At 48.3% G+C, this 23181-nt stretch overlaps 1 protein-coding gene across 1 annotated transcript in view; it reads right to left on the minus strand.

The window, feature by feature from the left end:
• LOC146783044 (very-long-chain 3-oxoacyl-CoA reductase-like) overlaps positions 1-23181 on the minus strand; it is a 133586-nt gene that overhangs the window by 21401 nt on the left and 89004 nt on the right. Inside the window, exons 7-8 of the mRNA XM_085638372.1 lie at positions 18078-18112; positions 11310-11391 (exon numbers count right to left, since the gene is read on the minus strand). Coding sequence (XP_085494498.1) covers positions 11310-11391; positions 18078-18112 — 117 coding nt within the window. The remainder of the gene's footprint in view (positions 1-11309; positions 11392-18077; positions 18113-23181) is intronic.

Below are 23181 nucleotides of genomic sequence, written 5' to 3' on the forward strand. Positions count from 1 at the left end.
ATCAAGATGGATATTAAGATCACCCAGGATCATATAGTGAGAGAATCTCACCGCCCTGAGAATTACAGCATCTCCCCAGGCCGGAAGAAAAGATCCCACCGAGCCTCCCAGCGTGAAATGTGCTGAAAAGCGGATGCTGAAGTCAAGAGCCTCACACCCTCCCCATGAAGAGACATCCCCCCTACGAAGGTCCCACTTGTTCATATAAATGATAGCCACACCGCCCCCTCTCCCCTTCGGACGGTCGGCTCCAGAGATCTTATAACCCACAGGCGTGGCGAGAGTGACAATCGGATCTGATGTAGAGTCGAGCCAGGTTTCAGTCAAGCACAGCAGATCAAGAGAGCTGTCCTCTAAAAGGTCGAAAACATCAGAATGATGTTTCCTAAGGATGCGAGCATTAATCATAGCTGCCAGAATAGGGGGGGCCCTAATCGGCTGCCTAGGGGAAGTACAAGTTTTATCCAAGGTAACAAGCCCCAAGCACAACTTAAACCCACAGGATGGACAAGCATCTTTAGTCTCCTCGGACACATCCCAGTTACCAAAATGGCGACAAGTAGTAAAATCGAGGACCAGTAGAGCAGCCCCAGTGTAACTCCGTCTGTACTCAGCTCCTAGAGGCTTGCGGGCAGCATGGCTGGCGCTGGCCGCTTCCAGGACGCTGACGGGCGCAGACGGGCTTGCCTTAGGAGCGCCTTCGGCGCGTCCATGCAGCGCGCATTCAAATAGCCGCTTGTGCCAGAAAACTAGAAAGCGAACTGCCAAAAATGGGGGTTCTCGATGGCACCACGGGTAACCAGGAAGTGAGCAGCACCAACAAGCAGCTTCAATGTAAAGCGGTAAGGAGCAATAGTAAAATATGTAAAATCATCTGTTTAAAATTTTAAAGTGCAAGTATGAGGTCTGTGGACTATGCAAACTAGCAAATTGGCAGAAATTAGGTCACCAAAGACGGAGCGGCAAGCAGAGAACCCCAAAGGCTGCCTCAAGGTGCTGTACATCAGAGAAGAGAGAGGTGCCAACCGCCTTGAGACGATGTACATCAGAGAAGTGAAGAGAGGTGGCAACCACCGCGAGCCGCTGTACATCACTCAGAGAAGAGAGGGGTGCCAACCACTTCGAGGCACTGTACATCCGAGAAGAGAGGTGCCAACTGTCTTGAGGTGCTGTACAACAGAGACCAGAGGTGCCAACTGTCTTGAGGTGCTGTACAACAGAGAACAGAGGTGCCATCTGCCTTGATGCACAGTACATCAGAGAAGAGAGGTAAACACCACCTCGAGGCGCTGTACATCAGAGAAGAGAGGTGAACACCGCCTCAAGGCGATGTACATCAGAGTCAGAGAAGAGAGGTGCCAACTACCTCGATGCGCTGTACATCAGAGAAGAGAGGTGAACACCGCCTTAAGGTGCTGTACGTCAAAGAAGAGAGGTTGCAACCACCTTGATGCACTGTACATCCGAGAAGAGAGGTGCCAACTGCCTTGAGGTGCTGTACAACAGAGAACAGAGGTGCCATCTGCCTTGATGCACAGTACATCAGAGAAGAGAGGTAAACACCACCTCGAGGCGCTGTACATCAGAGAAGAGAGGTGAACACCGCCTCAAGGCGCTGTACATCAGAGTCAGAGAAGAGAGGTGCCAACTACCTCGATGCGCTGTACATCAGAGAAGAGAGGTGAACAGCGCCTTAGGGTGCTGTACGTCAGAGAAGAGAGGTTGCAACCGCCTTGATGCACTGTACATCAGAGAAGAGAAGGGTGCCAACTGCCTCGAGACGCTGTACATCAGAGAAGAGAGGTGATAACCACCTTGAGGCTGAACATCAGAGCCAGAGAAAAGACATGGCGACCACCTCAATGCACAGTATATCAGAGAAGAGAGGTGAACACCGCCTCGACGCGCTGTACTTCAGAGTCAGAGAAGAGAGGTGGCAACTACCTCGATGTGCTGTACATCAGAGAAGAAAGATGCCAACCTCTTCAAGGAGTTAGCTGTACATCAGAGAAGAGAGAGGTGCCAACTGCCTTGAGGTGCTGTACATCAGAGAAGAGAAGTGGCCAACGCCTCGAGGAGCTGTACATCAGAGTCAAAGAAGAGAGATGGAAGCCGCCTCAAGGTGCTGTACATCAGAGTGGAGAGGAGCCAACTGACTTGAGGCGCTGTACATCAGAGAAGAGAGGTGATAATCCTCTCGAAGAGTGCTACGTCAGAGAAGAGAGATGATACCTGCATTGAGGCTCTATATTTCAGAAAAGAGAGGTGTCAACCACCTCGAGGAGCTGTGCATCAGAGTCAGAGATGGCAACCACCTCGAGGCACTGTACATTAGAGAAGAGAGAGGTGGCAACCTGCTTGAAGAGCTGTACATGGATTCAGGGAAGAGAGGGGTAACTGCCTTGAGGAGCTGTACATCAGAGTCTGTGAAGAGAGGTGATAACAGCCTTGAGGCACTATGCATCAAAGAGAGGTGGTAACAGCCTCGAGGAGCTATACATCCTCGTCAAGAATGAGAGGTGGTAACAACCTCTAGGAGCTGTACATCAGAGTTAGAGAAGAGAGGTGGTCACCACCTCAAGGCGCTGTACATCAGTGTTAGAGAAGAGAGGTGGTCACCACCTCAAGGCGCGGTACATCAGGCTCAGAGGAATGCAGGTGGGAGCTGTCATGGGTCCTGGCACCACCCTACGTGTCCGAGAGGCAGACATCTTAAAGACACCGTTCATCATTTCGGTCCCCTGAAGAGAGAACGTGGGTGGTCATATTGCTCCATGTCGCCCACAGACGTGCATGTGGGCACATTTAGAAACTGAGGCACAGAGGTGGTCACTTTATGTCCTGCAGCTCAGTTACCAAACTTGGCCATACACAAGTCACAAGGTCACCTTTATGACCAACTGGGGGCAGGTGAAAGTGTTAAGCGGCAGACACTTCACTCTAGGAGTCCTGGAGAGTCTAGGTCACTTGCATATCACACTCAACGAAGCCCGCCTCTAGGCACGCGTCATCTTGTAGAAGGATCCCTACAGAAGTCATCGGAGAGATCCCATAAGAGTCTACACTGAGGATTTAGGTGGAAGGACGGATGGCCGGACAGACTGCCAGCCTCCACCCTCCACCCGCTGCATGGCCGAGGAGCCAACAACCCTCATGGTGCAGAGTCTGGAGGACGCAGGGGTCCCTTGCAGCATCGCTGGCTGCTCCTGGCCATGTTGTTTGAGGCTAAAAAGGCTTGTTTGCAGGATAGAGGGGGCAGAATCATGGGGAATGTAACAATAAATCCCCCAAACCAAGCACACGGCACCAAGAAAAAGGAGCTACATAAGGCCACTGGCACCGAGTTGGAGAAGGGCATGGACTATACCAACCGAGACCTGAACAACTATAACGTTAAAGAAATATTAGATAAATGTATTGCTCCTTTGTATGAGAAGATGCACAAGATCGAACTAATGGTGGATGTTTTACCCTCTAAAATAGATTAAACATTGGGTGCTCGAAGTAATAATATAGCCACAAATGGATTTGAGGTCACTTACACAAGGGCCAAAATGGATGAGGTCAACCCCTGCCCAAACACCAATGTAAGAACTCGGGCACAGATGGCAGGGATTGCCGATGCTCCAGGGACAGCTCTAAACCCTGCCCGACTGACAAACAGGGATTCAATCCCGGCAGAGGCGGCTTAGCTAATGCAGCAAGGAGTAACAGGGATGACGAGGAAGGTTTGGGTTCCCACTCACACAAGAAGGATAACTCAGGGAGAGGAGATGGCCTAACGGCTAGGGCGGTGACCAAGAATCTGGGGAACCGGGTTTTAGTCTCGGCAATGACGCTGAACATCCTATGATTCTGGGCAAATCACTTAATCACTTAATCTCCCCGTGCCTAGCAAAAATGAATGTGTCCTCATGTAACGCAACTGGTGCTCTGTAAAGCGCTCTGATACCCGATAACGGGTCAAGTTCGCGCTATATAAAACTTTGTAAAAAAAAAAAAAAACTTGCATACACTTACTCTCCCTCCTGAATGTGGCCCGTATGTAGTAGCAATGACAGGTGTCCCCAAATTATTCTCTAAGGAATCCACTATGCAGCTACACAATAAAGTTTGCCATTGGTTCTGCGAAAATGCTTGCTTCAACGTGCGAGAGCATAAGGATATTCTCTTCGCCAGAAGGGGAGAGTGCATGGGACCGGGAAGAGAACAGTGAAAAGTTTGTTTTTCCTCTTGGAAAGTCTTTGGAAGTCACGAGGTCGGTGACTCCTCCCTTGGATCGTATTGCACATGGGCTTCGGCTCCATCCTCAGATTGTTTTTTTCCGCCATCGGGCTCGGATGTAATCTTTGCGCTCCGGTTCCGAACAGCTTCCAGTTCGACGATCGACACGCAATCCTCACCCCAATTTGCGGTATTGTTTCGATCGCGATCTCCCCACTCGACGCGCCTCTCATCGGCAAGACCTTCGGTTCCAGGCGTCGACGGCTGCATTCGGGCCTACCCAAGCTCCGGTCCTGGCTAATGGAAAGGACTCCGTTTAAAAAGTGCCCTCGATGTGGGTCCAAATTCCCCCACACCGATCTCCTCAAGGTGTGTAACCTCTGCCTCTCCCCTGAACACGAGGCTCGAGACTGTCCGGCGTGCAAATTCTTCCGGTCCAAGAAAACTATTTGGGACTGAAGTGCCAGAAGAACCATGGCACACTCTTTGACGGCGATCCCGGACGACATCTTCGGGGAAGGCGTCGACGCTCCGTAACAACACACCGATGAGGGACTCGTCAGCGCCTCCGAAGCCGACGATTCAGATGTGGAGGACATCACTCCGGCACAGAGGGTCGTGAGTACTACTCTACCCCCCCCACACCCTCACCGGCACCGAAAAAGGCTTCGATCACGCCTTCGCCCTCAGGCCTAAGCAAGACCAGAGACACTGCTTCCCACACTGCACCTTCGGGACCGGTAAAGAAGCTAATTAAGCCTTCAGGCGGCTCAGGCTCGAGCCAGCCCACCATCGGAGCTGATAAACACTCTTCGGCACCGAAAAAGAAACCGGCCTCCATCTCGACACTGCGCCCCACACCGAAACACTCGGGGTCGAGACCCAGCTCCTCGGCACCGACCCCATCTTCGGTACCGACAAAAGCCCACAAGGCCATCGGCACCGACACTTCGAAGTCGAAATCCATCTCTGCGCCTACTAAACAATCGGAGCTTTCCAAGCATGGTTCCAAACAACGAACCAGCACCGACAAACCTAAAAAACCAACGGCCCCGACGCCTTCGGTGCCGACGGACCAACCAACCTCTCCAGAACTATTCACACTGGATCCCTTACAAAAAACATTAACTAAGGATCCCAAAACTGGACATTGGATTCTCTCTATCAAAAACCGACAGTTAGAGAAACCTGCTTTGCCTCCACCTCCAAAAAGGAAGGACTCTGCTACCTCCCCTTTCAGAATACCTTCCCCACCTCCACCACCTCCTCCACCTTCCCCTCCTCCACCTTCTCCACCCCCCCCTCATCATTCCCCGACCCCATCCCCGGATGATGATGATCAAGGGGATCCATACGATGACATAGGGGATGTGCCCCAAGATATACCTACAGGGGACCCCACTCCCACAGGATCCCAAGACCCATGGGACGATTATAATGTCCCTGAAATCCCTAACGTCCCACAAGACGATCTTTACTCTTCCAGACCTTCTCCCCCAGAAGACTCCTTGGGGTTCAACCATTTACTGCAAAGGGCGGCACACTACCACGGGGTAGATTTACATACGACCCAGTGGAGGAGGATTTCCTTCTACATACATTTGACACCACACATAGGACCACCTCCATATTGCCTATGCTTAAAGGTGTTATAAAACATGCGCCGGAGGTCTTTAAGGACCCAGTTAGAGCCAGGGTCATTAATCCACGCATTGAAAAAAAGTATAAAGCTGCCCCAACAGATCCCTCCTACATCAGAGGCCTGGCGCCACTAGATTCCCTGGTAGTATCTACAGCACGGAAAAGGGCCAACTCCCAGGCGTCAGGTGACGCACCACCACCAGACAAAGAGTCTAAACTCTTGGACGCATCAGGCAAGCGTACTGCATCTCAAGCGCCAATAAATGGCGTATCGCCAATACACAAGCACTACTAGCGAGGTATGACAGGGCCCATTATGACGAGCTAGAAGCCATAATGCACCATCTCCCTGATAAATACAAAGCTAGGGCCAATGAGCTAATTCAGGAGGGCAAAACAATTACCAATACCTCCATACGTTGTGCCTTAGATGCAGCAGACACAGCCTCCAGGGCCATCAATACTAGTGTCCTCCTCCGTCGCCATGCCTGGCTAAGGATATCCGGTTTTAAACCGGAGGTACAAGCCTCCATCCTCAACCTTCCCTTTGACCAGGAACATTTGTTTGGCCCAAAAGTGGATGACGCCCTAGAAAAAATGAAAAAGGACACTGACACGACAAAATCCATGGGAGCCTTACAATCACACCCTCCCAGGCGCTCCTTTCGCCGCTCTTCCTTTCGGAGCACATCCAGAGGCTACTCCTCAGACACCGCTTCCAATTCATACAAATCCCCTACTCAGTCCACCTTCACAAGGGGTTACCAAAGGGGCGGCTACAGGGGCAACACTAACAAAGGCAGAGGCAAAACAAACACCTCCCGCTCTGCCACCGTGTCTACCCAATGACTTCCCTCCGCTTCCCCCAAACCATCCCACTCCGGTCGGGGGCAGACTCCAACATTTCCTTCCGGTCTGGACTACCATCACCTCGGACAAATGGGTAACACAAATAATTCGGTCAGGCTACTGCCTAGAACTAATATCTACCCCCCCAAACATTCCACCCAGACAACGCCCAATGTCACCAGAACATCTACTACTACTCAAGCAGGAGGTAATCTCCCTCCTACACAAAAAGGCAATAGAATACGTTCCTACCAAACAACAAAATATAGGGGTCTACTCCCTATATTTTCTCATACCAAAAAGGGACGAGACTCTAAGGCCCATCCTAGACCTTCGGCCCCTTAACAAATACATACACTCAGACCATTTTCATATGGTGACGTTCAGCAGGTACTTCCGCTACTTTCCCAAAACGACTTCCTAACAACCTTAGACCTAAAAGACGCTTACTTCCACATTCCAGTGCACAAGGCCCACAGGAAGTACCTCAGATTTGTAGTGGACGGCCAACACTACCAATTCAAAGTACTCCCGTTCGGAGTCACAACCGCACCACGAGTATTCACCAAGTGCCTAGCAGTGGTGGCAGCACATCTGCGAAGACAACACATTCATGTCTTCCCATACCTAGACGACTGGTTGATAAAAGCCAGTTCATACAATCAGTGTGTACAACACACACACACCACCATCCAGCTACTTCACCAGCTAGGCTTCACAGTAAACCACGAGAAGTCCCATCTACAACCATCCCACATAAAACAATATCTAGGTGCCACTATAGAGACCTCAAAAGCGCTCGCCTACCCCAATCCTGCAGGATTACAAGCATTCAGGCTCTACACGCAAAATTCATAGCACAACACTCCCTTCCAGCTCGAGTGTTTATGCAACTAATAGGGATGATGGCCTCTTGCATCTTCATAGTACCTCACGCAAGACTCCAGATGCGTCTTCTCCAAGAGTGCTTAGCGCGCCAATGGAACCAGGCCCAGGGTCAATTAACAGATCTGTTGTTGGTAGATGGTCGCACCCATCGCTCTCTGCAGTGGTGGAACACCACAAACCTTTCCAAAGGGCGACCGTTCCTGGACCCGGTTCCCCAGATAGTACTAACCACAGACGCATCGCTCTCCGGCTGGGGAGCTCATCTATTACATCTCACCATGCAGGGCACATGGACACCTCAACAAAAGTTACTCCACATCAACCATCTGGAGTTACTAGCCATATTTTTAGCCCTAAAATCTTTTCAAACACAGATATCAGGCAAGGCAGTCCTAGTCCGCACAGACAGCATGACAGCCATGTACTATATACAAAAACAAGGCGGCTCGCACTCTCTACAGCTCTCTCAGCTAGCTCAGAGTATATGGAGATGGGCCATACCCCAGAAAATCTTTCTCCTAGCCCAACATGTCCCAGGAGTCCAAAACACTATGGCCGATCTACTCAGCAGACAAACGCAACAGATCCACGAGTGGGAACTACATCCACAAGTTCTTCACCCGTGCTTTCAAATGTGGGGGCATCCACAGATAGACCTCTTCGCCACCCACGAAAACGCCAAAAGCCCAAGCTTCGCCGCCAGATACCCACACCCATTGTCCAAAGGAAATGCGATATGGATGAACTGGTCAGGCAGATTTGCATACGCTTTTCCGCCTCTCCCACTCATTCCACTAGTGGGGCGCAAACTACAACAACACTCCCTCACTCTCATCCTAGTAGCTCCAACTTGGGCCAGACAACCGTGGTACACCACACTGCTGGAACTATCTGTAGTACCGCACCAAAAGTTGCACCTCTCTCCACGCCTCTTAACCCAGAACCATGGAGAGATCAGGCACCCGGACCCAGCTCAGCTCAACCTAGCGATCTGGCTCCAGAAATCCTAGAATTCGGTTATCTGAATCTTCCCCCTGACTGTATGAACGTCATCAAAGAAGCTAGACGACCTACCACTAGAGCGTGCTACGCCGCCAAGTGGAAACGCTTTGCTGTCTATTGTCACAACAACACCATCAATCCCCTAGACGTCTCCATCCAACACATCATAGGCTATTTACTACACCTACAAAGGTGTAATCTAGCCTATACGTCCATACGACTACACCTCGCAGCCATATCAGCTTATCTACAAAACAGGCAACATCTATCACTCTTTAGAGTACCTGCCATTAAAGCCTTCATGGAAGGCCTTAAAAGAATAATTCCCCCCAGAGTGCCACCCTCACCTGTGTGGAACCTAAATATCGTTCTCACCAGACTAATGGGGCCTCCCTTCGAGCCATTGATAACTAACATCCAGAATCCTAGCTGCTCTAGACCTATCTCTCTGTTAAATTCAATTCTAAAGGTGGCTGGTCGAGTCATTTTTGGGATATTGGAGAAATGGGCCCAAACTAGTAATATTTTAAGACCAGTTTAATACGGCTTCAGGGCGGGGAAGGGATCTATGGGCAGCGCCTAAATATAGAGATGATGATAGGCAAATATGTTGTGGCAAAGAAAGGCACCATCCATCCAGCTTTCATGGACCGAAGCAGTGCCTTTGATCAAGTCAATAGGTCAAAGCTGTGGTCTACACTAGCTGACATGGGAGTGCCAAAACTCCTGCTGGATTTCATACGAGCCGTGCACTCCGAGATAGCTGCAACTGTCAGGTTGGGCCAGAAGGGGGAATGTACGGACTCCTTTAACCTCCCAAGAGGTATCGGGCAGGGTTATGTTTTGGCCCTATCTTTTTCTATAAATCAATGGCCTGAATAACTTTCTGATAGAAAATGGAGAGGACATGCATAGGGTAAATTCTGCTTTTGTCCCGTCTCTGCTGTATGCAGATGATGCGGTTTTAATATCCCGTGCAGCCAATGGCCTAAGGAGCATGGTGGACATGTTTGTAAATCTTATGAATTACCTTGATTTAGACACTAATAGCCCTAAAACGCATACAATGATCCGTGGGAAGATCACCTCCAAAGTTAGGCCCGTCTGTATTAAGGGTTGCTGAGTCTCGAGGGTTCGTTCTTTTCCATACTTGGGAGTCACTTTCGACCAATATAGTAACTGGAGCCCATGTATGGCTGTCAGAGGTCAATGTTTTAATCAAGTTTGTGGGGCTCTTTTTAAGTTTTCTGTCCTAATAGGCAATAAACCCATAGTTTCTCTCGCCAGATTTTTAGGATGAATGTCTGCCAGTACTTGTGTATGGTGCAGCCATCTGGGGTTTTGGTAACTGTTTAAAAATACAAAGGGAAAAGAATCGATTTTGCCAAAAACTACTTGGAGTTGGTCCCGCAAGCCCCTGCACGGTTATTCATGATGAATCGGGCTTGGGGCTAGTGGAAGTCGCTGTCAGAGTAGCCACATCACTTCTACGGATCTCTGTCCGGTGTGGAGACCACACTGCTTTCAATAGGGAAGTCATTCGGGATTGTCTTGGCTGTGACCTGGGGCATGAGATACCATTCGCTCCCCAGTCTATCGTCAAAGCGGATGGGAAGAGGATGAAGGAGAAATATTTTAGACTAATCATGGAAACGAGGGAATCAAGGACCCTGGAGAAAATGATAATGAGAGCCTGGAAGACCATGCAAAGAAATCCAGGTCTTGGACCTTATCGCACCTTGGCTAAAATCCATGGGAGAGCTCCCTGCTGACAAGGGTTCGATCGGGCTCAATACGGTGACGTCTCCGCTTCCCGCCTGGGTAATACGACGGCAGTTCAATTGTAACACGCCCAAGTGACAGAACTTCCCTACAACCCGGTGCATCTGGTATTCTGTCCAACGTATCACTTCCAGCGAAAAAGAGATTTGTCTTCTGTTCTAAAGTCCAGAGGTTTTATCAATATAGACCCGCTTTTTGGCACTTTTCATTATTATTGGACACAACGGTTATTTTAGCTGTGGTGTCTTTTATGAAATGTGCCTTAAAACTGAACATCTCTAACCCTTGTTTACTGAAGTATGGTGCTCCTTGAATATCATAGTTTTTAAAAGATAATGTTAGATTACATGTTTATCCTTTTCATAAGTGTATATACATTTACAGCGGTTTTTATAGCGAAAGAGGTTTTAGCTTGTACTTTCATGATTAATAATTAATAATCGAATAAAGGAATTTTGATTGAACCACACCTTGTTATTGCCCCTACCATAAATCAGTCTGGTTTTGCCCCCATTAACCACACCCTGTTATTACCCCTACCATTAACTACACCCCGTTATTCCCCCCCCATTAACACACCCTGTTATTCCTCCCACCATTAACCACACCCTCTTATTGCCTCCACCATTAACACCAACCGCTCCAGTATAACACGATGGTCCGCCGTGTCGGAGGCGAGGGGCTTGTCCAGAAGCTTTGGCCTGGCTGTCTGTCTGTCCGGATATATGGTTCCGGCACTGCCTGTGATATCTGGGGTTCATATTAGCCCCTGTGTTTGGCAGAAGCGCGACTGGTGAGTTTCCACCACATACAACTGATTTAAATGTGACTGCAATTAAGAGCCCACCACGTCTAGTCTGCAGAAGGTGACGACGATGGGGCGCGAGGACCGGTGGGGGCAGAGCCGGACTACCCCCCCTTACCTTGGTGGATGAATACATGGCATGGAGCGGGTGTGGGTGGGATCCGGCCTCCGAGGAGATGTTCACAATGGCCCCTCTTTTCCTGTGTGAGGAAGAGATAGAAAGAGGTGTCACCTCTGGAGCTGCAGTCGTCATAGATATGCCAAGGTGTCCTGAGCTCCTGTGTGCCTACCAGGGAAAACCAGGATTAAAGGAAACGTTGAGTCATCCAAGTCCTAGGGTACTTTGCTTCAGATAATCATACACTCGAAAGTCATATTTTTAAAAATTACCTATTTCTCTGAACTGACCCATGATGTACAAAGAAGGAGTCCAAGGTATCCCTTCATGAGTGGGGTGGGTGGGCAATGGTTAAATAGAGTTAATATATGAGGGGCATACAGGATATAATAGTCCTGTGTCCTCGTGGTGCCAACGTGTTTCTGCCCTGCTCTAATGGCTGCAGAAGGTCCAGGGCATTCCTCAGGGTGGGTTTGTTCTACCAAAACTCCCCCAGTGACGTCCTGTGAATAACTTTTCACTCTGACATAAACATATACTAAGGCATAATCTACAGGAAGATGGCAGTGGTTTTGTGAGAAAAGCCAGCACCTCTGTTAGTTTGCAAAATGTACAATACAAAATGTCCTTTGGCGTGCTCAATGTCAACAACGGTCCATCACAGCGTCACTATGTACAAAGAGAAACTCTCCAAATACCGTAACCACAACAACAAAGACAGTGCACAGCACAAAGTATTAACTGACTAACACTAGTCAGAGATCAGTTTAATTCCAAACAAAACACCAATGTTGATGGTTAATATACATTCCTTTTGATCTCCAATGAAATTGACATGTAGGTATAGAAGAAAAACAGCCGACACGTGTTTCGTCGTGGGACGACTTTCTCAAGGCTTCAGACCAAAATGTGTACGTGCTCACAATCAGCAAGAGCAGCCCATTCTTCTTGAATCTGAAGATGTCATGGGTGGAGGGCAATACCAATATATAATCATATGTCTAAATGAACGGTAAAAACAATTCGTTATATGAACGGTGAGCCTGTAATTCATTAAGGTAAACGAAGGGGAGTGCACAAGTCAAGACCTCCCAGAACAAAAGTATCTCTCGAGACGTGATCTACGGTGTGGCAAAATATCGGCTTCTAGGTCACGTCTGCGACAAGTAAAAAGTATGTACTAAGGCATGCAAAGACAGAAAATACTTGCTGGTCCAATGGTATCTAAAGGTAGAGATGCATAAAAAGGTACACATTTGTGTACAGTGCATAAGCGGGTTCACATGATGCGCAAAAAAACACAATAATGTGTGTTTATCAACTCTCATACAAAATATATATCACTCCTGCAATGCTAATTACAATGCAGTCTGAATCTCCTGCTGCACTAGTGTCTTAATACAGTCTAAGCTATACAAATGTATTTCTTAGTATTGAGACCCAGGGAGGAACACATGCACAATCACATTTTTAGGTCGAGCCTAGTGGCAGCGCGCATACACTGCTCACTCTGCGAGACTGCTGTAGTAGGGTATGGGAGAGAAGCCACGCCCACTCTCCGCCCCTATTTTTCATTGGCTTCTGTCATTGTCTTTCGTAAATGCTGCCTTAGCATTCGTTAATAGGCTTGTTAGTCCCTCCTTAGTACGGCCTTGTCTTCATTTGTACCCTCCCATGGCGACTGGCCCCTTTACTTCGGTTGTTTCACGGGACCTGTTATTTCGTCTGGAAGCACTATTCATTTTATTGAGTTTCTCTTACTGCAGGCTGGACATGCGCTGCATCAGCTGAAACCGCTTGTGTGTTTTTTAAGCAGCACGGCCGTTCCCGTAACATGGGCACCTGCTTTTAATCACTCTAACCCGGCATTATCTTGTGTCTGTTTCAAACTCCCAAGTAAAATGGATTTAGAAATGATTAGGGAATTAAGTAATGTGAATTCCAGGTAGCCCATAATCGTGTGTTAATGGGCTAAAGCTGACAACAGCACATCTGTGTTACAAATCATATGCACTAAGCCTTTTAATGTGTTGTTTTCAAAAGCCTGTTTTATTAACACCGCCATCAATACCACCACCAATAACACCACCAATACCACCATCACCAATACAACCAATACCACCACCACCACCAATACCAACACCACCACCACCACCACATCAATATCACCACCACCACCAATACTACCACCACCACCAATACCACCACCACCATTACCACCACCAATACCACCACCAATACCACCACCTCCACCAATACCACCACCAATATCACCACCAATAACACCACCACCAATACCACCACCACCAATATCACCACCAATACCACCACCACCAATTCCAGCACAACCACCAATACCACCACCAATACCACCACCACACCCAATACCACCACCAAACCCAATACCACCACCAATACCACTGCCAATCCACCACCACCAATACCAATATCATCACCAATACCACCACCACAAATACACCAATACCAATTCCACCACCACCAATTCAAATACCACCACCAATACCACCACCAATACCACCGCCAATACCACCACCAATACCACCACTAATACCACCAATACAACACACCACCAATACCACCACCAATACCGACACCACCAATACCACCACCACCAATACCAATACTACCACCACCAATTCAAATACCACCACCAATACCACCACCAATACCATCGCCAATGCCACCACCAATACCACCACTAATACCACCAATACAACCACCATCAATACCACCACCACCAATACCAATACTACCACCAATACAAATACCACCACCAATACCACCACTAATACCATCGCCAATACCACCAACAATACCACCACTAATACCACCAATACAATCACCACCAATACCACCACCACCAATACCACCACCAATCCCACCACTACCAAAACCACAAACACCACCCCCACCAATACCACCCCAACCAATCCCACCACCACCACCACCAATCCCACCACCACCAATCCCACCACCAGCAATACCACCACCAATACCACCACTAATATAACCACCACCAATACCACCACCAACACCAATATCACCACCACCACCAATACCACCACAACCACCACTGTAGGAAGGTGGAATCTGACTGCATGGTTACCCCCACTTTTTACCTTGTGTTTGCTGGTTTTTGACTTAGTTTGACTGGGATCAAGCTAATCAGGACCCCAGTCTATCTGCTTTCTCCCTAAATTGGTTGTGCATGCACTTTAGGTACACTCCAGATTGGATACCGGGGTACCCTTATCAGTTCCTAGTATATGGTACACCATGTACCCAGGAAATAGGTACCCCAGAGGCCTCCCAGGGGCTTGAGCATGTATTATGCCACCCCTGAGAGACCATTCAAACTGACACCACAGGTCTGCTACTGCAGCCTGTGTAAGGTGGTGCATGCACCCCTTACTTAGATATAGGTTCATTATATCTATTCTAAATCACTGCACATATAAACCTATCAGTCACCCCTATGGCAGGCCTTATCAATCCTGAAGACAGGGTGCTAGGTTTTATGTGAGAGGGTGCCCATGCATGAGCAGAGCCCCTCTGCAGCCTTCAGAACCTCTATTTCAGGGTTGTTTGTGATGCAGCCAACCATATACTCTTAAGTGCATTATAACCTTGCGGTAAATGCTAACTTTAAAACGGCTGCATGGAAACATGTCGTGTTTGGTGTCAAACACCTTGGAATCATACCTCCACACCAGTAACTGGTGTGGGAAGTATGATTCCACCCTACTAGAGGGAGAAATATGACAGCACCGGTGCACCCGGTACCAGTTTCACAGACACTGGCATCAGAAAATGGATGCTGCCAGCCACAGACACTCCTGCTGCTGGACGAAACTCCGGCAGGGGATGGCTGGACAATAGGTTTCCTGTCACAGGGAGGTGTGACCACCTCCCAGACAGGCTTTAGTGTATTGGGGCTGGGTGGGTGCACTCTGAGAGTGCTTTGATGTCTGCACTGGGGGCACATTTGGTGTCCCTGTGCATAGTCCAGCTCAAACCGGTTGCAGTGGCTATCAGCCCCTGCTCTGGTGCAAAACTGGACAAAAGGGAGAGGAGTTGGCCTAACGGCTAGGGCGCTCGACCTCAGACTTGGGCAACTGGGTTCAAGTCTCGGTAATGACGCTGAACATCCTGTGATTCTGGGCAAATCACTTAATCTCCCCGTGCCTAACAGAAAAATGAATGTGTGTCCTCATGTAACGTAACTGGTGCTATGTAAAGCACTCTGATACCTGATTCGATTCGGGTCGAATTCGCGCTATATAAAACTCTGCAAAAACAAAAAAACAGGACATGGGTGTAGCCACCCCTCTGTCCTGACCCTCCCATAGGTGGGTCCCCAGAGTTTGTCCCACCCCTTTCTTGGGTATAAAGTAGGAACCCCTGGCTACAGGACTTTAGATTTACCTGAACTAAACTCTGCTACAGAAACCAAGTACTTCAACTATCTACACTTCGTTGGATGACCGAAGAATCTCCCTTGGAGTAAAGGAGTTACTACCCTGCAAGGCAGGCACCAAAGACGCATCTGACAGGTTTGTATCTACGTAGCTCCTGACGAACTCCGAAGATTTTGCAACACAGGAGGTGGGTTCCCAAGCTTCCCTGAGGCCAACCAGTGCTCTTAGCAAACCTGAGACCCGCAGCCCTCGTGGGGACTGTGCAACTCGAACCCCTGGACACCGTGCACATTTGTAGCAGCATATGCTTTTTGGCGATCCCTGAGGCTGTGCTTTGGGCTACTTGTAGTCCAGACCCCGAGCAGTGATTCCTCTGAAGATTACTGAAGAATCCGGACACTGACCCCCCAGCACTCGACATCCTTTGTGGGACAGCTCGCCTGCTGACTTTGGTCATCGTCGACATCTCCTGGTCCCCGTGGCTGCAGACTCAAGCTTCACCCCATCTCACCTGAAGCACCCGACATCAGTGGGCATTCGTCTGCCGAGCCCCTGGTCACTGGCAAGTGACCCAGACTCTGTCCCCTCTGTTTTCAGGTTCTTCTCAGCTCCGATCTAGGCTTGGATTAGTCCGGACACTTTTCCTCTTCACGGCAGCAGCACTTTGCAGCATCACGCTATTGAAAACGACGAGGGTTTCCAACACCACTTGAACCCTATGCTTACGGCTCCTCTGGGACAGGTAACACGGGTACCTCAGTACTCTCATGGGTGCTGGCCTTAGAACCTTCAAAGTTTAAAAGGGTTTGCTCAAAGTCTTCTCCTAAGTGTCCTTAAGCTTTAAAATTCCAACCGCGACTTTCCCATAGGATTGTACGGCGCTCGCGGCTGTGTTCTCACACTGCACGCGTCCCCCATGGGAACCCTGTGTCACTACCTTGGGTGGTTCCTTGGGTTCCCTGCGATTGTACGTGCTCTAGGCACTGTGTCTAGTCAAGTCATGGTTGTTATACCACTTTCTTAATATATGGTTTGGTCTCCCCCTGGGGCCCACTGTATATTGTGCTATTTACTGTTGTTCTAGTGTATTAATATTGTGTGCCCTATTCTCTAATCTCATAAAGTGGTTAGTAGAGAGTGTTTAGTAATAAATGCATACATTTTATATATATATACCTTGTGTGGTTCAGGGAGGACCTGGCTTGGCAGTTCGGGCTGGACTGTACCCATGAGGCACAGGGTCAAGACCGATTTGCATACGGCTGGGTTCAAACTGGAATGGCATGGTGAGCAAAAAAACGATGGATTTAGGCCCAGATCTCTGTACTGGGGTGAATGTATGACATTGTTCTGCATTCTGTCCATCAACTGTTGTTTTTGCATTTGTCACCCCGAGTGGGACGGGTATGCCCAGACGTGGGTCACGTGCTCTCCATGCCACTGGAATCAAGCTTACCTTGCTGAAGAGGGGTGAAACCCCGAAACCGGTCCTAGGATACTTGTTTCCAGTCCAGGGAGGACCTGGCTTGGCAGTTCGGACTGGACTGTTCCCATGAGCTACAGGGTCAAGACCGATTTGCATACGGCTGGGTTCAAACTGGAATGGCATGGTGAGCAAAAAAACGATGGATTTAGGCCCAGATCTCTGTACTGGGGTGAATGTATGACATTGTTCTGCATTCTGTCCATCAACTGTTGTTTTTGCATTCTTCAGGTGTGTGAGGCTCTACACAGATGTTGTATTTTTAGCATGGGACAGGTCATCGATCGAGAAGAGCCTAGGTGCCTCATCCTAATTCACTGCTTGTTTCTAAATCCATCTGCCCTATTCTGGTGTAAAGACCGTTTTGTGTATGCTGTTAAAGCCACCAGGATGTGCATCGAGCCCGGACCACTGCTTAATTTGAGGTGGTGGCTTCCGGTGCTCAACACCAAACTTTAATTGTCAGCACCGGCGTTTGTGACAGTCTGCCACAAGATAGCGCTGTCTGACTAATTCACAGATGACAACAACAATATTTAATTATTAATTCAATATACATTAAAAATGACTATTACCTGCCGCCCAAGACATTCTTGTAGCTTTGGGGGCCTGAGATAGTCTGAATTGTCACACTTGCAGGAGTGTGATGGTTAGTAGTTGTGTTGGTACTAACATTGGCAGCGATGTCGGGAGCAATGTGTGCTGCCAGCTGCAGCGGCCTCTTGACGAGAGCCCTGGCACTTATTCTTTTTTTTTTTTTTACAAATGAGGCACACCCTGAACCCTTCACCTAGCTCTTCCTCCTGCCTCTCCGCTTCTAGGCACCTTTCCAGGTCTGCGGCTTACCTTTCCAGCATCCCGGGGAGCACAATCTGCGTCATCTGAAAGACAGAGAGAGAGAGAGGTTAGTAATGCGTTGAGGAGGGTGGGGTGGAGGGTCCTAAGCTCACAGTTTGGGTCTCGGGGACTGGAGAAGGAAGACACACACCATGTCTCCCGTAAGCCTGGGTGTCCACTGTAGGCCCAGGAGGGCCAAGTCCAGGCCAGATAGTCAACAGATCCACAAGAGGTGTAATGACGTACATGGGTCTACAAGGAACTCATTTACAGAGTCGGGGGTTACCCTGAGGGTTTGGAGGAGACCTGACAGCCCTGGATCTGTGCTGAACACCCCTGCCATAGAGTGTGGGTCTGGGCAGAAGGAAGGGGGATTTTCCTGGAGGTCATTACAGCTTATGGTTCCCCAGTGAGAAGACCCAGTGTCCCCCTTTCCTGTATTAAATTCTGCCCTCTTTTTCATACCGACAGCAAACGTTGGACTGACCCCTTGACACTGACACCTACCGAGGCCTTCCTTGAGCCGCTGCTGTGGGCTTCACATGTTCTGTCAGCTGGAGAGGAGGGCTGTAGTGTACTGTGGTGTCGGGGGGCTTACTGCTGGAATGGCCTGGAGAGTTGTGATGCTGGGGTCAGGGGCTGCTCCACAGAATCCCAGGACAGCTCCCGAGCCCACCATCAGAACCACATCCTTAGCAGAGTCGGGCGAGTTCAGTTGAACTCTCTGGGCCATAACAGGGTGTGATGAAAAGGAGGGTGACAAGATGACACTACTACGTGTCCTTGAGAAGGTTGTCCATACCTACCTGTCCTCATCTGCCTTGATGAAGTAAACCCCACCCCAGCCCTTTCCAGTGTTTCCATCAAAAGCCTTGCACCCCAATACCATACCTGCAGAAGAAATAAGTCTCGCCCTACGTCTCGAGAGCGCCCCCTGGATCCCTGTGAATGTGTCACACCAAGGTCATGGCCAGGACAATGCCTTGAACAATGTTACCGTGAAGTTGGGGATTTGTGCAACTATGTATATGTCTGCTGTACACTGTGAACTTTAGGAGGTTCGAACAAAGTATGTGTACTACTCTAGTGAGTGACTGACCAACCCAGATGAATGAGTGAACTATAGGCTATCTTGACAAAGTCTGTGTGCTACTCTAGTGACTGATGTACCAGCCCACACAAATGAGTGAACTATAGGATGTCCTGACAAAGTCTGTGTGCTACTCTAGTGACTGACTGACCAACCCACATGAATGAGTGAACTATAGGCTATCTTGACAAAGTTGTGTGCTACTCTAGTGACTGAGTGACCAACCCACATGAATGAGTGAACTATAGGCTATCTTGACAAAGTCAGTGTGCTACTCTAGTGACTGACTGACCAACCCACATGAATGAGTGAACTATAGGCTATCTTGACAAAGTCTGTGTGCTATTCTTTTGACTGACTGATCTGCCTATGAGAATGAGCAGACTACTGGATGCCTCAACAAAGTCTGCGTCCTACCCTAGCGATTGTCTGAGCTATCCAGGCAGATGGTGAGTGAACTATAGGTAGGCTATGATGTTTTGGGTTTAAACCTATAATAAATGATAAAACCCCACTGAAAGGCAAACAGCCCTCATCATGGTAAACACATAAACACTGATAAACACCTGCACAGTCACAAACTAGAATGCCACTCAGAGGAAGGAAAATGAGAGAGAATGAGTCATTTTTAAGGTCGTGCAAGACAGACTGGTCTAAGATTATCCAGCTTGAGTCTTGTTGTTTAGGAATGTCACAAAAGTACAAAAGTATTGTTTCTTTTTCTTCCTTTTGTTTCCTCCAGTTTTGGGTGCTTGAATTAAAGGTGTAAATTGTTAATATGGAAAAAACTGATACTAATGTTAAAAACGATACATTCATTAATGAGAACAAAATCACATCTTTATTAACTAATTTTCCCGTTGTGTATTCCACATCAACCCTGAATCGCAAATACGTAGTCAGGCAAGCTCTGAGACCTAGGCCCGAGGTCACTGATTGATAAGTCTCAGGTGAGGTGGCACGTAGCAGGCAGACAAATGCACAAACAGGAAACCTCAGATCAATCCCAGAGCTAGGCGCAGTAACACTACAGTGGTCATGGGAGGTTAGTCCAAATGAAGCACACATGGCCAGAGGGAAATGCACGCTCCTAAAACACCATAAGGTCAGATGCCGCATGAGTTAGGAACATATAGCCAATAAGGGCACAGCACAGGTAGTGGTCACGTGCTCCCCATGCCGGACATCTGGACATGTTACCCACTGGCCACATTGTATCAATGCAAGGTTGAGGCCCACCTGTACTTTCCATTAGACAATTCATTTATGACTCCAAAGGCAGAAACTTACGTTCCTCACCATACAAGGATCACAGGAAATTCTTTATTACCTACGATGAGCATTATAAAAGAAGGTAAATTGAGACAGTCCTCAGACCCTGCGCCTGTACCTGTTCTTTCAGACGCTCTGTTTAATTAAACGAACTGTTCCGGTTTTGCCAACGCCTCTTGTCTTTTTTTTCCAAGGCATTTCATGTGCAAGCAACAAGGGTTTAGAAGCAAGTTATAGGTTTGATCTAATTATTTAATATACTGAAGTAAATCTGGGAATCTTAAAATAATTTTGTCCTTTTGGCAGTGTTTCATTCTTTCACTAACTGTGGTCATAAGAACCTTGGCCAATACGTCCTATCACGTTTACCCGCAGACACAAAAAGGGTGAAACCCCCTTCGAGCCTGAGGCCCCATTTTCTTACAAGTCAGTAGTGATAGGAGGTCACCTGCCACACACCGCAAACTTTAAAGATTCATTGCAAAGTCCAGTGACAGGTACTTGTAAAAAGAGTGCTGCCACCATGCACATGGGTTAGTGGTGAAAGCACGGCACAAGACTTTCCACATGTCAACAAAGCTCATTGCTGCGAGGTGTCTCATTCTTAGCCTACAGCTCTTCGTGGCTTCATATCCAACTGCACTTTACTGCTGGGGTGTTTGAACGCATACCTACAATGTTGATAGCAAAGTCTGTGCGCTAGTATAGTGAGTGCCTGATCTGCCTGGGTGGATGATGCGCAAATTCAGGATGTCTTAATAAACTTCTCGTACTTCTGTCGTGCCTGCTGTATGGCGAGTGAACTCTCGGGTATCTCAACAAGGCTTATGAGTGTCTGCAGTGACTGAAGTATGGCGAGTGAACTCTCGGGTATCTCAACAAGGCTTATGAGCGTCTGCAGTGACTGAACTTTAGGATGCCCGACATACTTCTGTAGTGACTGACCTGGCCAGGCCGATGATGAGTGATCTATATGACGTCCCAACAGTCTGTGCACTACTGTACTAACTGACCTGCCAAGGTGGATGATGAGTGAGCAATAGGGTCTGGGGACTAAGACAGTCTCTGCTGTACATCCAGTGGACTTTAGGACGTCTCTACAAGGTCTGTGTACTTCTGCAGTCTCTGCTGTACATCCAGTGGACTTTAGGACATCTCTACAAGGTCTGTGTACTTCTGCAGTCTCTGCTGTACATCCAGTGGACTTTAGGACGTCTCTACAAGGTCTGTGTACTTCTGCAGTCTCTGCTGTGCAACCAGTGAACTTTAGGACGTCTCTACAAGGTCTGTGTACTTCTGCAGTCTCTGCTGTGCTGAACTTTAGGACGTCTCTACAAGGTCTGTGTACTTCTGCAGTCTCTGCTGTGCAACCAGTGAACTTTAGGACGTCTCTACAAGGTCTGTGTACTTCTGCAGTCTCTGCTGTGCATCCAGTGAACTTTAGGATGTCTCTACAAGGTCTGTGTACTTCTGCAGTCTCTGCTGTGCATCCAGTGAACTTTAGGACGTCTCTACAAGGTCTGTGTACTTCTGCAGTCTCTGCTGTGCAACCAGTGAACTTTAGGACATCTCTACAAGGTCTGTGTACTTCTGCAGTCTCTGCTGTACATCCAGTGGACTTTAGGACGTCTCTACAAGGTCTGTGTACTTCTGCAGTCTCTGCTGTACATCCAGTGGACTTTAGGACATCTCTACAAGGTCTGTGTACTTCTGCAGTCTCTGCTGTACATCCAGTGGACTTTAGGACGTCTCTACAAGGTCTGTGTACTTCTGCAGTCTCTGCTGTACATCCAGTGGACTTTAGGACATCTCTACAAAGTCTGTGTACTTCTGCAGTCTCTGCTGTACATCCAGTGGACTTTAGGACGTCTCTACAAGGTCTGTGTACTTCTGCAGTCTCTGCTGTACATCCAGTGGACTTTAGGACATCTCTACAAGGTCTGTGTACTTCTGCAGTCTCTGCTGTACATCCAGTGAACTTTAGCACGTCTCTACAAGGTCTGTGTACGTCTGCAGTCTCTGCTGTACATCCAGTGAACTTTAGCACATCTCTACAAGGTCTGTGTACTTCTGCAGTCTCTGCTGTGCAACCAGTGAACTTTAGGACGTCTCTACAAGGTCTGTGTACTTCTGCAGTCTCTGCTGTACATCCAGTGAACTTTAGCACATCTCTACAAGGTCTGTGTACTTCTGCAGTCTCTGCTGTGCAACCAGTGAACTTTAGGACGTCTCTACAAGGTCTGTGTACTTCTGCAGTCTCTGCTGTACATCCAGTGAACTTTAGCACGTCTCTACAAGGTCTGTGTACGTCTGCAGTCTCTGCTGTACATCCAGTGAACTTTAGCACATCTCTACAAGGTCTGTGTACTTCTGCAGTCTCTGCTGTGCAACTACTGAACTTTAGGACGTCTCTACAAGGTCTGTGTACTTCTGCAGTCTCTGCTGTACATCCAGTGAACTTTAGCACATCTCTACAAGGTCTGTGTTCTTCTGCAGTCTCTGCTGTACATCCAGTGAACTTTAGCACATCTCTACAAGGTCTGTGTACTTCTGCAGTCTCTGCTGTGCAACTACTGAACTTTAGGACGTCTCTACAAGGTCTGTGTACTTCTGCAGTCTCTGCTGTACATCCAGTGAACTTTAGCACGTCTCTACAAGGTCTGTGTACGTCTGCAGTCTCTGCTGTACATCCAGTGAACTTTAGCACATCTCTACAAGGTCTGTGTACTTCTGCAGTCTCTGCTGTACATC

The sequence above is a fragment of the Triturus cristatus genome, chromosome 12, assembly GCF_964204655.1.
Source record: "Triturus cristatus chromosome 12, aTriCri1.1, whole genome shotgun sequence".
NCBI classification, from domain to species: Eukaryota; Metazoa; Chordata; class Amphibia; order Caudata; family Salamandridae; genus Triturus; species Triturus cristatus.